Below are 12,484 nucleotides of genomic sequence, written 5' to 3'. Positions count from 1 at the left end.
ACAATCTCTCAATGTTGCAATTTATTCACTGGTTTATTTATTACAAAGAGGTCTGGTGGCAAAATATGACTTAATTGTGTAGCACTTAACACACACACACACACACACACACACACACACACACACACACACAAACACACACAAACAGTGGGGTGGGGGTAATGTGCCTCTCTGGGGAGGGATGTCCTTCTCTCCCCTCAATGAGGAACTCAAATTTTGAGCAGGGAGAACACCTCAGACCAGAATCCAAGGGTTCAGAGTAAGTCTTTAATATAAATGTTTCGCCGGACAGCATTAGAAACTCCCTCATTAAATCGAAACCACACGTCGCTCTTCCCCACTGCTTTTCCCATACGTCTTTCCAATGAATCTCTCTCAGGTCCTGTGATTTCTATGGTGGAAGACAAGGGGAACAAGGAGTGACTAGGTGGGACTTAGAGGGACTACCAGGGTCAAAAGTGAAACAGACAGTGGTGGTTCTGTTTGGAATGGGCTTGGGGTACATGATCTCTAAGATCCTATGAGAAAATTTTCTTAAGGTGGATTTGGGGTTAGCCAGAGGCTCAAAGAGTCCTGGATTCTAATGGCCAACCAAAAGAAAAGGAACAAGTCATAATAACAATCATCATCTATTTGAATGAAGGAGGTTTCATAGTTGTTCTTTTAAAACCACATGGTGAGGGAGACCGAAGGTTATCATTCCCATTTCACAGATTAAAAAAAACAAAGCAGTAAGACATGACTAGCCCCTAGGTCATGATGCTAGGAAGTGGGAGGATAGGAAGTCAAGTCTTCCGAGATCTTTTCCCTCTACTCCACAGTGACTTCCTAAAGGAAAAATGGGCTCTGATGTGGACAGCCCCCACTCTTCAAGGGAGGATATGATACATCTTGGAACCCTTGCTGTGAATAAGAGGAAGATGAGGGTCATTTTCTAAGATTCAGGGGTAAAGGGGGATATTCCTAAGATCCCCAGATTTTAAGTGAAGAAACTGTGGCTTCCATTCCTATGTCAGAGAAGGGGCACAACACCCAGTGAGATGGAAGGGGCTTACGAAAACCAACCACGTCTCCCAGAATGTTCACATGGACACTATTAACAATCTTTTATCCTATTCCTGAATGTCTAATCTGAACACTCTCAATTCCCTCTCCTTCAATGTGGTGATTTCTCTCTGAACATAAGAAACCTTCCCTGCTTCCACTTTCCCCTTCTCTTTTCCCTCAAAGGGAGATTTCTGCCCTTAGCAAATAAAGCTAGTTAACATTCATGCCTGGCTCCCACCTGACCTGCCCCCATTCTTCTCCCCTCCCCCAAGAGCTCCCTCTACTCCTCCCCTCCTCTTTGCCCATAGGGAGGTCCCATTCCATGTACCTTGACTTGGAGTGATAACTTTCCTCACCACCTCTCGTCCGAAGAAATCTCTTTCTGGCTAAGGATTAACAACAGAGAAGTTCAGTCATTTTCCAGTATAGCCCAGACCAGCCAAAGAGAACTGACATTAATATCATTATCCTCTCAGCTGCAGCTGCCTAAGTGAACAAATGGTCTAAAGGCAAATTCATTTCTCTAGGGCTTAGTCTCTCTTCATCCCTGAAAGTCATCCTTTAAGTCCTTTCTTCTCTCCATTCCTCACTCTTTTTATTTTCAAACACATACCCTCCTAGTCTAATACCTTGAATCAAGAATATCACCTTTTGTATAAGTCTAAAATTTCCAGATCTTATGTCCTGGGCCAGAACACTGCTCACCACCATTTTGGGGGATTAGATTTGTGATTGTGTGCATCTATTCATTCTCCCTCCCCCATCTCTAAACAATCTGAGATTAACTGTTCTCAGCCTAACAGAAATCAAAGGCAACATCTGTTTAGTTAGGAACCCCCTCCCCTCTTTCTACTACTGCCTTTGGGGATGTGACAACAGGTGATGTCACTAATGTGACCTTGGGCAGGTCCCTCAATTGGAGCCTCAGTTTCCACTTCTGTAAAATAGGAAAGGATTGTGCTGGTACTGCCCACTTCACAGGAGGATTAAATGATGCAATGGAGATGAAAGCAGTTGGTAATCACCAAGCCTGCTCAAATATAAGCTTATGATTATCATTATTATCTGGGCCTGGAGACACAGATGGATATTGCAGGCAGGGCAGATGGGACTTGATCCATCAAGGCTTCCTGATCTCATGTCAGTCTCAGTAGCAATCACTATCTTTCAGAGATCTCCTGTACTTTACAATTAACCAAGGGTTGCCATCCATCTTCATCATTAAATCAAATAACCCTACCTAGGGTAGGGATTAGTTTATAGTTTCATATGAAAAGAAACAGACTAAGTGACTAGTTCAAGATCACACAGCTAGTATCAAATGTCTGAGGCTGAATTTGAACTCAGATCCTCCTGACTCCAGGGCCAGTGCTTTATCCATGGTGCCACCTATCTTCCCCAGGCTGTAAAAACACGAAGATGAGTTCTGGTGGAGGAGGGATCCTTGCAAAACCTCTCAAGCCCAACCCTGTGCACCCTCCTCCACTATAGGTTCAATGGCTCTTTGGAATATACACAATTGCCAAAAATCCCAGCACCTTCCAAGAGCCCCAGGAGCCCCTCTGCTCTCCCCCCCAAGAAAGCTGGGCTGAGGCAGTGTGCAGGTTTGAGGAAGCACTCTTTGTTCTTCACTCAAGTCTGAGTCTCCTTGTCCTTCCAACCACTTTCCCCAGGCATCGAAAGATGGGGGCTGAGGAACAGTACACCAAGCCTTCATTTCCAATTTTCCTAGGGGGCAGAAACTCTTCTATTTGGGTAGATGAGTCAGTGGAGAGCAGAGCCCCTGAACAATGTCCCAGCTCCATGGCCCAACCTCCCTCCTGGGCTAGGGAATGACCTTCACTCGGGCTTCTATGATGAAAGCAGGATTGAGATCCAGGAATTTGATGTAAATAAAACCAGGCTTCCCACAGCCCATGGCCAAGAAAGGCAGATACAGGAAACACCCCAAATTTAAGGTATTCTCACTGCTCTTGCCTCACATCAAGAAACAAGCTTTGCTCTAAAGCCTTCAGTATCTCCCCATCGTCTTAGAAAAAATCTAAAGTCCTCAGCCAAGCAGTTAGCCTTTGTATTTGTATAAAAATATAAAGATGATGCAGGGCTTGCCTCCAGTGACTACTGAGAATTTCACTGGGGAGGGCACATGTTCAGAGAAAAATAAATATAGGATCAAAAAATAAACCATACACAGTGATGGGGGTGTTGGGGCAGGGAGATGGAGGGAGTATGGTAACAAAACAAAAGAAGTCTCTTGAAGAATGTGGCTTTTGAGCCTGAAGGGAATCAAGAGTTTCCAAAGGATGGTGGTGAAGGAAGGGCATTCCAGATATGGGGGACAGCCAGAGCTTAGCAGGAGGCAGAAGATGGAACATTACATACACAGGAAGACTAATGAGTCTTGGGCCTTGTGAAGGGTTTTCAAGGGTCAGGAGCCTGCCTCTTAACCCAAAGGCAACAGGGAGAACTGATGTTTCTTGAGTTGGGGAGTGACGTGGTCAGGTCTAGGACATCCAAGTAAAGGGTGGATGGGAGAGGAGGGTTGTTAAAGACAAGGGAAGCTTAATAGTCTAGATGACAGATGGTGATGGTCTAGACTATGGTGATTGTTGGGGGAGAGAACAAGGAAGAGACTGGAGAGATACTGAAGTAGTATTGATGACTGGAAAAGGGTTGGGAGGGGGGATAAGAGAGTGGAGATGATTTGAGGATGACTGATAGGTAGAGAATCTATGTGACTGGAAGCACAGGGATGCTCCTAACAAAGATAGGAAAAATTGGGGGGGGGGCGGTGCTGGGTTATGGTAGGAAAAGAAATTCAGTGATGGAAATGTTGAATTTGAGATGCCTATGGAGCACACAAGACAAAAGTCTTGAGTTCAAATCTAGTCTCAGGATACTGATTCACAGTCATTTAAGATCTGTCTGCCCATTTCCTCCTCTATTAAAATGATCATTAAAAATTACACTACTTCCCAGTTTGTTAAGACAATCAAGCAAGGTGATATTTGCAGTAATTGGCACACAGCAGACTTTATCTAAATGTCAAATATTATTTTTAAAAATCTCATCTTCCTCATAGCCTTTCTGAAGTACACATCATGATTCCCAATTTAAAGAGGAAGAAACTGAGTCCTGGTGAGCTAAGGTGACCCAGCAAGTCAGTGGCAGAACCAGAAAGAACATTTCCATCTTTTATCTCTCAAATCTAAGACTCTCTTGCTATGATGCCTCTGCTCAGCCTCTCCAAAACTCACCTTCTCATCAAAGATAGCTTTTCTCTTCATGATGTGCTCCAGACGCTGCTCATGGTTCCGGATGGGAGCTATGGGGGTCCCTTTTTCCCCACTGTGTGCCTGGGGGTTCTCTGTCTCCGAAGGGCTTTCCCCATTGGTCTGTTAAATGAGATGTAGAACCAGAGATATTTTAGGAACACATTGAACCTTGGACATTCACTCCAAGGACAACTCTGCCCCTTCTTTGGACTTTTCTGTGGACTCTGTAGAGATGAAGTTATATGCACATGCAGGATACCAGATGGAGATTTCTGGCTCAAGGCTGGGTCTCTGGTTCAATTTTTCCTGATGACTAGTCAATCAGTATCCAGAAAACTTCTGTGTCCTAGGATTTTGTAGGGGGGAGGGGGGATAAGGAACATTTTTTTCTGCCAAGGGCCATTTGGATATTTATAATATCATTCATGAGCTATATTTGGTCAAATATTTAATTGACCCCTCTTTAATTAATTCACATCTCTCCCAGCATCAAATGTGGTCCTCCGTATACAATAGGTATCAAAAAAAATTTAGGAGGTGGTAGTCGGGATATCTGATTCCATGGATATGGGAATTTCTGACAAGGAAATTCCTTCTACCACAATAGACTAATAATTTGTAATAATTGAGTTTTTTAAAAAAAATTTTTTAAGGCAGAGGCGGCGGCTAGTTGGCGCAGTGAATAGAGCACTGGCCTTGGAATCAGAAGTACCTGAGTTCAAATCCGACCCCAGACACTTAATAATTGCCTAGCCGTGTGGCCTTGGGCAAGCCACCTAACCCCATTGCCTTGAAAAATCTAACCCCCCCCCCTGCAAAAACAATTTAAGGCGATGGGGTTTAGTGAATTGCCCAAGGTCACACAGCTAGGCAATTATTGTGTTTGAGGTCACATTTGAATTCAGGTCCTCCTGATTCCAGGGCTGGTGCTCTATCCATACCACCACTTAGCTGCCCCTATAATTAAGTCTGAGAGCCAGGGGGTGAGGGGGAGATATTGAGAGCATAAGTAACTTGTGTGTTCACAATCAGAGACAGCATTGGAATCCAGGTCTTTCTGACTTCAAAGTCAACCCTCTTATCTACTATAAATGACACTAAGAAGAAGTTGGTAAATTGAATTAAGGTGAATTCCCTGCCCTCCAGGACCCTGGTATCTGGTAGGGAAGATGAGACTCCCACATAAGATAATCAGATAAGGACACAAACCAGTATAGAACTGAATACTTTCAACCACTACATAATAGGAGCTATAACAGCTGGAGGAGGGAGGTCACACGGAACATTTTCTAATTCTCTGCAATGCTGTACTTGAAAGAAAAAAAATAGTCAGACAGACAGATACAAGGTCTACACAAGCAACTTCAAAGCAAAATAAAACTCCGTGACTGGCAAAGAGGTCACTGGAAAATAGGATTTGGAACAAAGGAACCTGGAGAGCAAGACCAATCCCTCTTTTCTTATAGCTGGGAAAAAAACCAAAGGTGCTGAAAAAATAGGGCTTGTTCCAGGTAAAACAGGTAGTATATGGTAGATAGCAGGGTTTCACTCTCCAGTATGCTGAAATGAGGGAAAGAGAATTAGAAACAGGGATGAGAATGTGCCCTCTTCCTTCCAAGGTCTGCTCACCTCCTAGTAGCGGTGGCTTCCCCCAGAAGCCAGTGGTTGTTCCTTCCAATTTGGCCGCTTGTTGGCTGTGCTAGTGGTTCCCCCACACATGCCTCCCCCTTGTGCCTTGGTCTCGATGACAGATGGCTGGGCAAAGCCCAGAACTGGAGGACTGCTGTTGTTTGTATCCTGCTGCTGGTACTCAAGCACTCAGGCTGGTCCCCTACTCCATGTCACCTATCTGCTGAATCCTTGATTCCATCCTTCAAGGCTCAGTTCAGAGACCACCTCCTCCAAGAAACCTTATCCTGATTCTTCCTCACCACCACCACTCCCTCAATGAGGAATGCTCTTTGTTTCCTCAGACCTCAAGTTATGCCAACAAAAATAAAGTTTTACTCTGCATAGGTTTTTGCGTTTGGTATTTTATTTTCCTTCCTCTACGTGGAGAGGATTGATCTGGACAGATCAATTGTCCCAGGACATCAAATTCTGGGAAAGAGGGGCCTTGACTTGAACCTTCATATGGGATACTCTGATGGGCCCTCAGAGATCTCAACAGCTAGGAGCTCCTTCCTGTTGGTTTTTCCCTCCTAACTTAAGAAGCATAATACTTTTAGAGCTTCCAGAGAATTCTGTTCAATAGTCATAATTTAGGAATGTGAACGCTTAAGTCCAAGAAATAGAGATTCGGTCAAGGTCACACTGACCTGACTTACCAGTCCAGGGGGGGTCTGTACTACGATGTACTTTTCTACAGAGCCCATAGTATATTGTTCCAGGTTTCAGAAAGAACATAGAAAGGTTTCCAGAATTGTCAACACATACAAGTAAATAGAGTGAGAGGATAAACTGAACTAGTGGTCTCTGAGGTCTCTGTTGGTTAAGGAAGTGGGCTTGTTTAGCCAAAGTAAAGGCAAGAATGGTATGATATCTGGACATCTGTACCTATCTTGATCATGGTGCTTGGTTCTAGGAATCATGTTTCTGGTATGGCAAATAGTCTTACTGAATGTCCATCAAGAATCAACAAATCAGTGCACTGCAGTCATGTTGATTCTTAGTCTACTGGGCTGTGTATGTAGTTGTCCTCATTAAGGACTCTAAGCATATCAACCATGTGCTTAAAAAAACCCTCCACTTCATTAATCTAAGAAACAAAACAATAAATATAAACAAAACTACCTTGCTAGGCTCCAGATCTGCTTTGGTGCACTAATAACTCCTCATGGAGCACAGTAGCTGCCAGTTAAATCGATGCACCATTAAACTGAGAACCATCAGGAGCTTAGCTCAAAGAATTATTGAATGTCAGGCCTGGAAGGAGTCTTAAGAGACCATCTCATCCAACCCTGCAATTTTACAGATGAGGAAACGAATAAAGAGAGAAGTAGCCTTGTCCAAGTCACCAAATTTGCCAGGAAAAGAGCTGGAATTAGAATCTAAGTGTTCCAACTCTTGAACTGGGCTCTCTCCTACACCCCTGTGAGAGCTAAAGATTGTTTCTTACTTTAGCTGGGCCACAGCAGGCATTCTTTTTAACCCTGCCCTCTCTAGGCTAATGTCCTGCCAGTTTTTTTGGTCCAGCCAACCTCTTCCAATCTCCATTCACACAGGATGAACAGCTTTATACTCATCTGCTCATTCAGGCCAACCACTGGAGGCAGAGGTCCCAGGAGGCCCCAACATCTCCCCAAAGACATGATGCAAACAAAAACTCTCTCAGAGCTCCTGCCTGGCAGTCTTCCATGCTGGTTTTTGCTGACAAGCATGCTCTCCTGCTGCCTCGGAAGGACTAATTATCTTGGCCTTGGATGCACCAGGGAAGACATTTCTGCTGTGAGTCATTAAAGAGGAGAGGAGGAAAAAAAAATCCAGGGAGGACTATAAATTAAGTAACTTCCAATCTACTTTAGGTGTTCACACCTACGGTTGCCTCCTAGGCTTCTGTATTTGGGAAATCCTTCTTGTGAATCAGTCTGCTTCCCTGGAATCCCCATCACAGGGATGAAATGGAAATTCTGTGATTGGAAGGGGGGGATGAGAATGGCAAGGTGGGGGTATAACATGGGGAGAGACTAAGATGACAGTGAGCTGAAGGCTCGTGATATACTGGCCACAGTTAGACCCACCTGTGATTTTAGATTCATTCTGGGGAAATCAAATCTCAGGAAGATCACTGACAAATGAGTACAAGATTGACAGATAAAGAAGCTAGAACAGTGACAGGAGTAGAAACTGTCACGAGGGTTTACTGAAAGAACAGGAAAGCTTCCAGGCTAGAGAAGTCTTCTTACAATATCTGAAGGGTCATCCTGGGAACAGGATTCCAGGGGGTAAACAAGCTTCTATTAAAAGTGCTTATAGTCTGCCATGCATTGTACACAAGGAAAGACTTGGCCTCACTCAGTAGGGGCTGGGGGTGGGAGGAAGAGGAGAGGAAGGTATGAGGAGCAGATTTTGGTTCAAGAAAAAAGAATATACTGACAATAAGAACTGGTGGGAGGTGGGGAGATTCCCCTTACCTCCCCTTTCAGGAGAGGCTGGATGGCTGTGGGAGCTGTTACAGAAGGGATTCATACTCCAAGGAGGATTAGACTGGATGACTTCTGCCATATTTTCCATTTCTGAATAATTTTAAAGTCTGGGGCTATCTTGGCTCCAGCTTCCTCTGATTGAAAATCTGTCTCTGTGGTCGGGAGTTGGGGCAAGGGGCTTCCCTTCCCAGAATTTCCCCAGTGCTTCCAGGAAACCAGAGTTGGTGTTCTGCAGGGTTAGAAATGAAATACCCAAACTGCGGGCATCATTTCTAAATTTGCACACAAAACAAGCCAGAATGTCAGGAGGGAGTCTTCTGAGCTCTCATGGAAGGAGTCAGTGCCAAAGAAAGGGAAAGACAGTGAACCACTCACCACTCACCCCGTCCTCCCCTGGGTCAGTAGTCGTTGAGAGAGAAAAATAGACAAAAGGATCATTAAGAAGAGATGATTCTGTCTTTGCTCTCATCAGAGGTGGCTAGGAGAGGAAACAGCATATATACTCAATGGGGTATAGGCATCTGGAGTAAGAAGGGGGGGCAGGGGGGAAGGGGTGGGGATGTGAATGAAGGAGGAGAGGATGGACCATGAGGGGAGAGTGGTCAGATATAACATATTTTCTTTTTCACTTCTTGCAAGGGGCTGGGATTGGAAGACCTATCTGGGACCATAGGGCCAGGGGGATGCTGGGCCTAAGGGGTGGTATGGGGGCTCAGGGCTTCTTGGCCCCAGGACCAGGGATCTGTCTGCTGTGCCACTTAGCGACCCTACAGCAGAGTCAGAGTGAAAGGAGAGAGAAAAATATAGTACATGGTAGTGGAGAAATAAGAAAGGAGGGAGTTGTGATCAACAATGGCAACAGTGGAAAAATATGGAAATAACTTTTGTGATGGACTTACCGTAAAGAATGTGATCCACCCACGACAGAGTTGTTGGTGTTGGAACAAAGACTGAAGCACGTTTTTTATTATTATTATTTGGGGGGCGGGGTGCGGGGCAAATGGGGCTGGGTGGCCTGCCTGGAGACACATAGCAGGGTGATCATTGGTTGTCTGAGGCTGGATTTGGACCCGGGTGCTCCTGGCTCAAGGGCCAATGCTCTGTCTGCCACCCAGCCACCCCTACTATTATTACTATTTTATTTTGGGTCTTTTTTTTCTTTTTTCTTTTTTGGTTTTTGCAGGGCAGTGGGGTTTGGGTGGCTTGCATGTCACATGGCTGGGTGATTGTTGGGTCTACGGGGCCAGATGTGGGCTCGGGTGCTTGTGACTCCAGGGCTGGTGCTCTGTCCATTGAACCACTTGGCCATACCTATAATTATTACTATTATTTTTTTAATTTTAATTTTTTTTCTCTCCCCTTTACTTTATTGCTCAAGCAAGTCTATATTTATGGGGGGAGGGGGTATTTCATTTACTCTTAAACAAGAATATTTTATTAATGTAAAAAAACATTATTTGTACAAAATGAGAATATTAAAGACTGATTAAAAAAAAGAAGAAATGATTCTAGGCCATGGTGTGTGGACTCTGGGCCTCACTGGCCCTGGACAGAGACCCCCATCACCTGGCCAATCCATGAGGGGGAGAATGCAGGCTCATGCTGCCCGGGTTTGGCTCACCTGGCCACTGGATCGAGCCTGAAAGGAAGCCTCTGCTCTCCTCATCTTCTCCAGCTCAATTTCCCGGGCAATAAGCTGCTTGGTCTGATAAGTCAGCTGCTTACGGGCAGGGAGATCAGGGAACCGGCAGACATCCTCTATGTTCCTGGTGGTTTAAGGAAAAGGGTAGAAGGGAGGAAAGGAAGACAGGAGAAATCAGAACTAAGACCTAGCTCTGATGATGGGCAACCCATTCTTTTTCTTTTCCCCTTTTTGGGGTCTTCATAGGAAGCTAAACCAGACTGTCCCTTGAATTCAATCACATCTTCAGTCATTTGAACAAGCCCACTTCTCCTCATCTCCACCTCTCAATGTTTTTTTCTTTTGGCTTGGCTCCCAAATCAATTCCTCTGTGAATTCATAAGCATTTGATGAGTAAGTAACTAACTACTAACACCAAGCACCATACTAGATATACAAATATATAAATAATGAAGCAACCTTTCCTCTTAAAGGTTCATTCTCTCCCTCTTCAAATTATCTTGTATTTACTTACATACATGTCATGACCCCCAGGTACAAGGTAAGCTTCTGGAAGGCAGGGTCTATTTAATTTTTTCCTCTGTTTCTTGCACAGAGTAGACAAATACTAACAGAAATTCCTTGCTCCTGTGCTTCACTTACATTCTAGGTTCTTGGAAGTTATCCTAATAGAATTATAGTTCTGGAGAGGTTTGGAGTATAGCACCTGATGTGGAAAGGAAGTTTAATGTTTGAGAACCAGGCTAGCTGAATTAGAAAGGCTCATCTTTTAGAAAAGGTCAAATTTCTAAAAGATTGATGCCATGAGGTGCTTTGGGTTTCAGACTTGTCATACTAAGGCATGGTAGGGTTGTGATATGGACCCACACTAATGCAGTAAATCTGTTTTCCAACTAAATTAGAATTTTAAAAAATCAACTTCATTTTGTTTTAAGTCCCAGAGTGAAACTTCTCTCCATACTTGGGGGCAGATACCAATGGCTGCTTTGCAAATGAGCTGTTTTTAAAATATGCACATCAGCACACACAACCACATACACGCAGCCAAAATAATACATGGTGGTGCCTCTGCAATTGAAAAATAGATCCTTTGCAAACATTCCCAGAAACAGTTTCAGGGCTGCAGTGAATCACATGTGAGAGAGCCAGAACCACTCAGAATCAGTGAAGGTGCCAACCCTCAGGATTCTCCTTAGAACTTCTTGGGCAGCCTTAAGGACAGATACCAAAGTTACGCTGGAAGCCATAACTGCATTGGTTGTACCTTCTGTGTCCACACACTTTGTAAACTGATCAGCTTTGTCAGCATTTTTAAATATCATACACACAGTAACCAGGGAGGTATGAACAAGGTGGACAGGTAGATGAAGGTCTAGAGTTAAAGAGCAGAGGAGGGAGGATATGGAGGTGTCTTCTAAGAAGAGAACTGAGGAGCGTCTAGGTAGCTCAGTGGATAGAGCACCAGCCCTGGAGTCGAGAGTACCTGAGTTCAAATCCAGCCTCAGACACTTAATAAATACCTAGCTGTGTGGCCTTGGGCAAGCCACTTAACCCCACTGCCTAGCAAAAACTTAAAAAAAAAGAGAGAGAGACAGAGAGAGAACTGAACAGAAATGGGATAGAATGGTCAAGGAAAAGAAAGGAATAAAAGGAACACTGGAGGGAAAAAAGAAAAGGGGTGGAGGAAGAAGAGGAAAAGGGAATGAGAGAAGTAAAAAAGGAAGATAAGGAAAGAAAAAAGGAAAAGGAAGAAATGGAGGGAAAAAGAAAATGAAGGAGAGAGGAAAAAGGAGGGAGACACAAAAATGGACAAAAATAGGAAAAGGGAAGAAAAGATGGAAGAGGACACTTACTCTGGCATTTAACTTACTAGCAGCTGCAAGTGATGATGAATAACTCATGAACAGCTATAGAGGAAGACATCTGGAGATTGGCAGGGGTTGGTTTCTGAATTACTGAATCAAAAAGACATATTTTTGGATTCTCTCCCTCCACTTCAACATAATTAAGCAAGAGTCAATTCTACAGTCAAACCTTATTAGGATGGACTGACTGAGGCCGTGGGAGTTTGAATTAGGGACCAAAGTTCCTGCTGGTTTTACTACACACAGCAATGAAAACCGCTAGCTTACAGAGTGCAGTCTGAAATCCTGCCAGACTTGCTTTGATCAGTAAAGCTTATCTGTCAATGAACACTGCATTTGAATGCAAAGGTATCTCCAAAGTTTGTTCCCCAAAGTATTTAAAATAGGCCCTTGCTATCCTGTTTGTTCTATTAACCTGTTCAGCATATCCTTCTTTCAGAGATATAATTACACATAAATTTCAGTCCTGCTCTACCTGAATGATCACCCATTCCCAATTGGTGTAGTCTG

At 44.0% G+C, this 12,484-nt stretch overlaps 1 protein-coding gene across 1 annotated transcript in view; it reads right to left on the bottom strand.

Annotated features, from left to right (window-relative positions):
- Window position 1: 1 nt before the first annotated feature.
- The window catches only part of CHTF18 (chromosome transmission fidelity factor 18), a 59,641-nt gene continuing 47,158 nt past the window's right edge, over window positions 2-12,484 (bottom strand). The window contains exons 19-22 of the mRNA XM_074197109.1: window positions 10,089-10,233; window positions 4,305-4,442; window positions 1,376-1,433; window positions 2-391 (exon numbers count right to left, since the gene is read on the bottom strand). Coding sequence (XP_074053210.1) covers window positions 255-391; window positions 1,376-1,433; window positions 4,305-4,442; window positions 10,089-10,233 — 478 coding nt within the window. The 3' untranslated portion in view covers window positions 2-254. The remainder of the gene's footprint in view (window positions 392-1,375; window positions 1,434-4,304; window positions 4,443-10,088; window positions 10,234-12,484) is intronic.

Source organism: Macrotis lagotis, chromosome 8 (assembly GCF_037893015.1).
Source record: "Macrotis lagotis isolate mMagLag1 chromosome 8, bilby.v1.9.chrom.fasta, whole genome shotgun sequence".
Lineage (NCBI taxonomy): Eukaryota > Metazoa > Chordata > Mammalia > Peramelemorphia > Peramelidae > Macrotis > Macrotis lagotis.
This window is presented reverse-complemented; position numbering and strand designations above follow the sequence as displayed.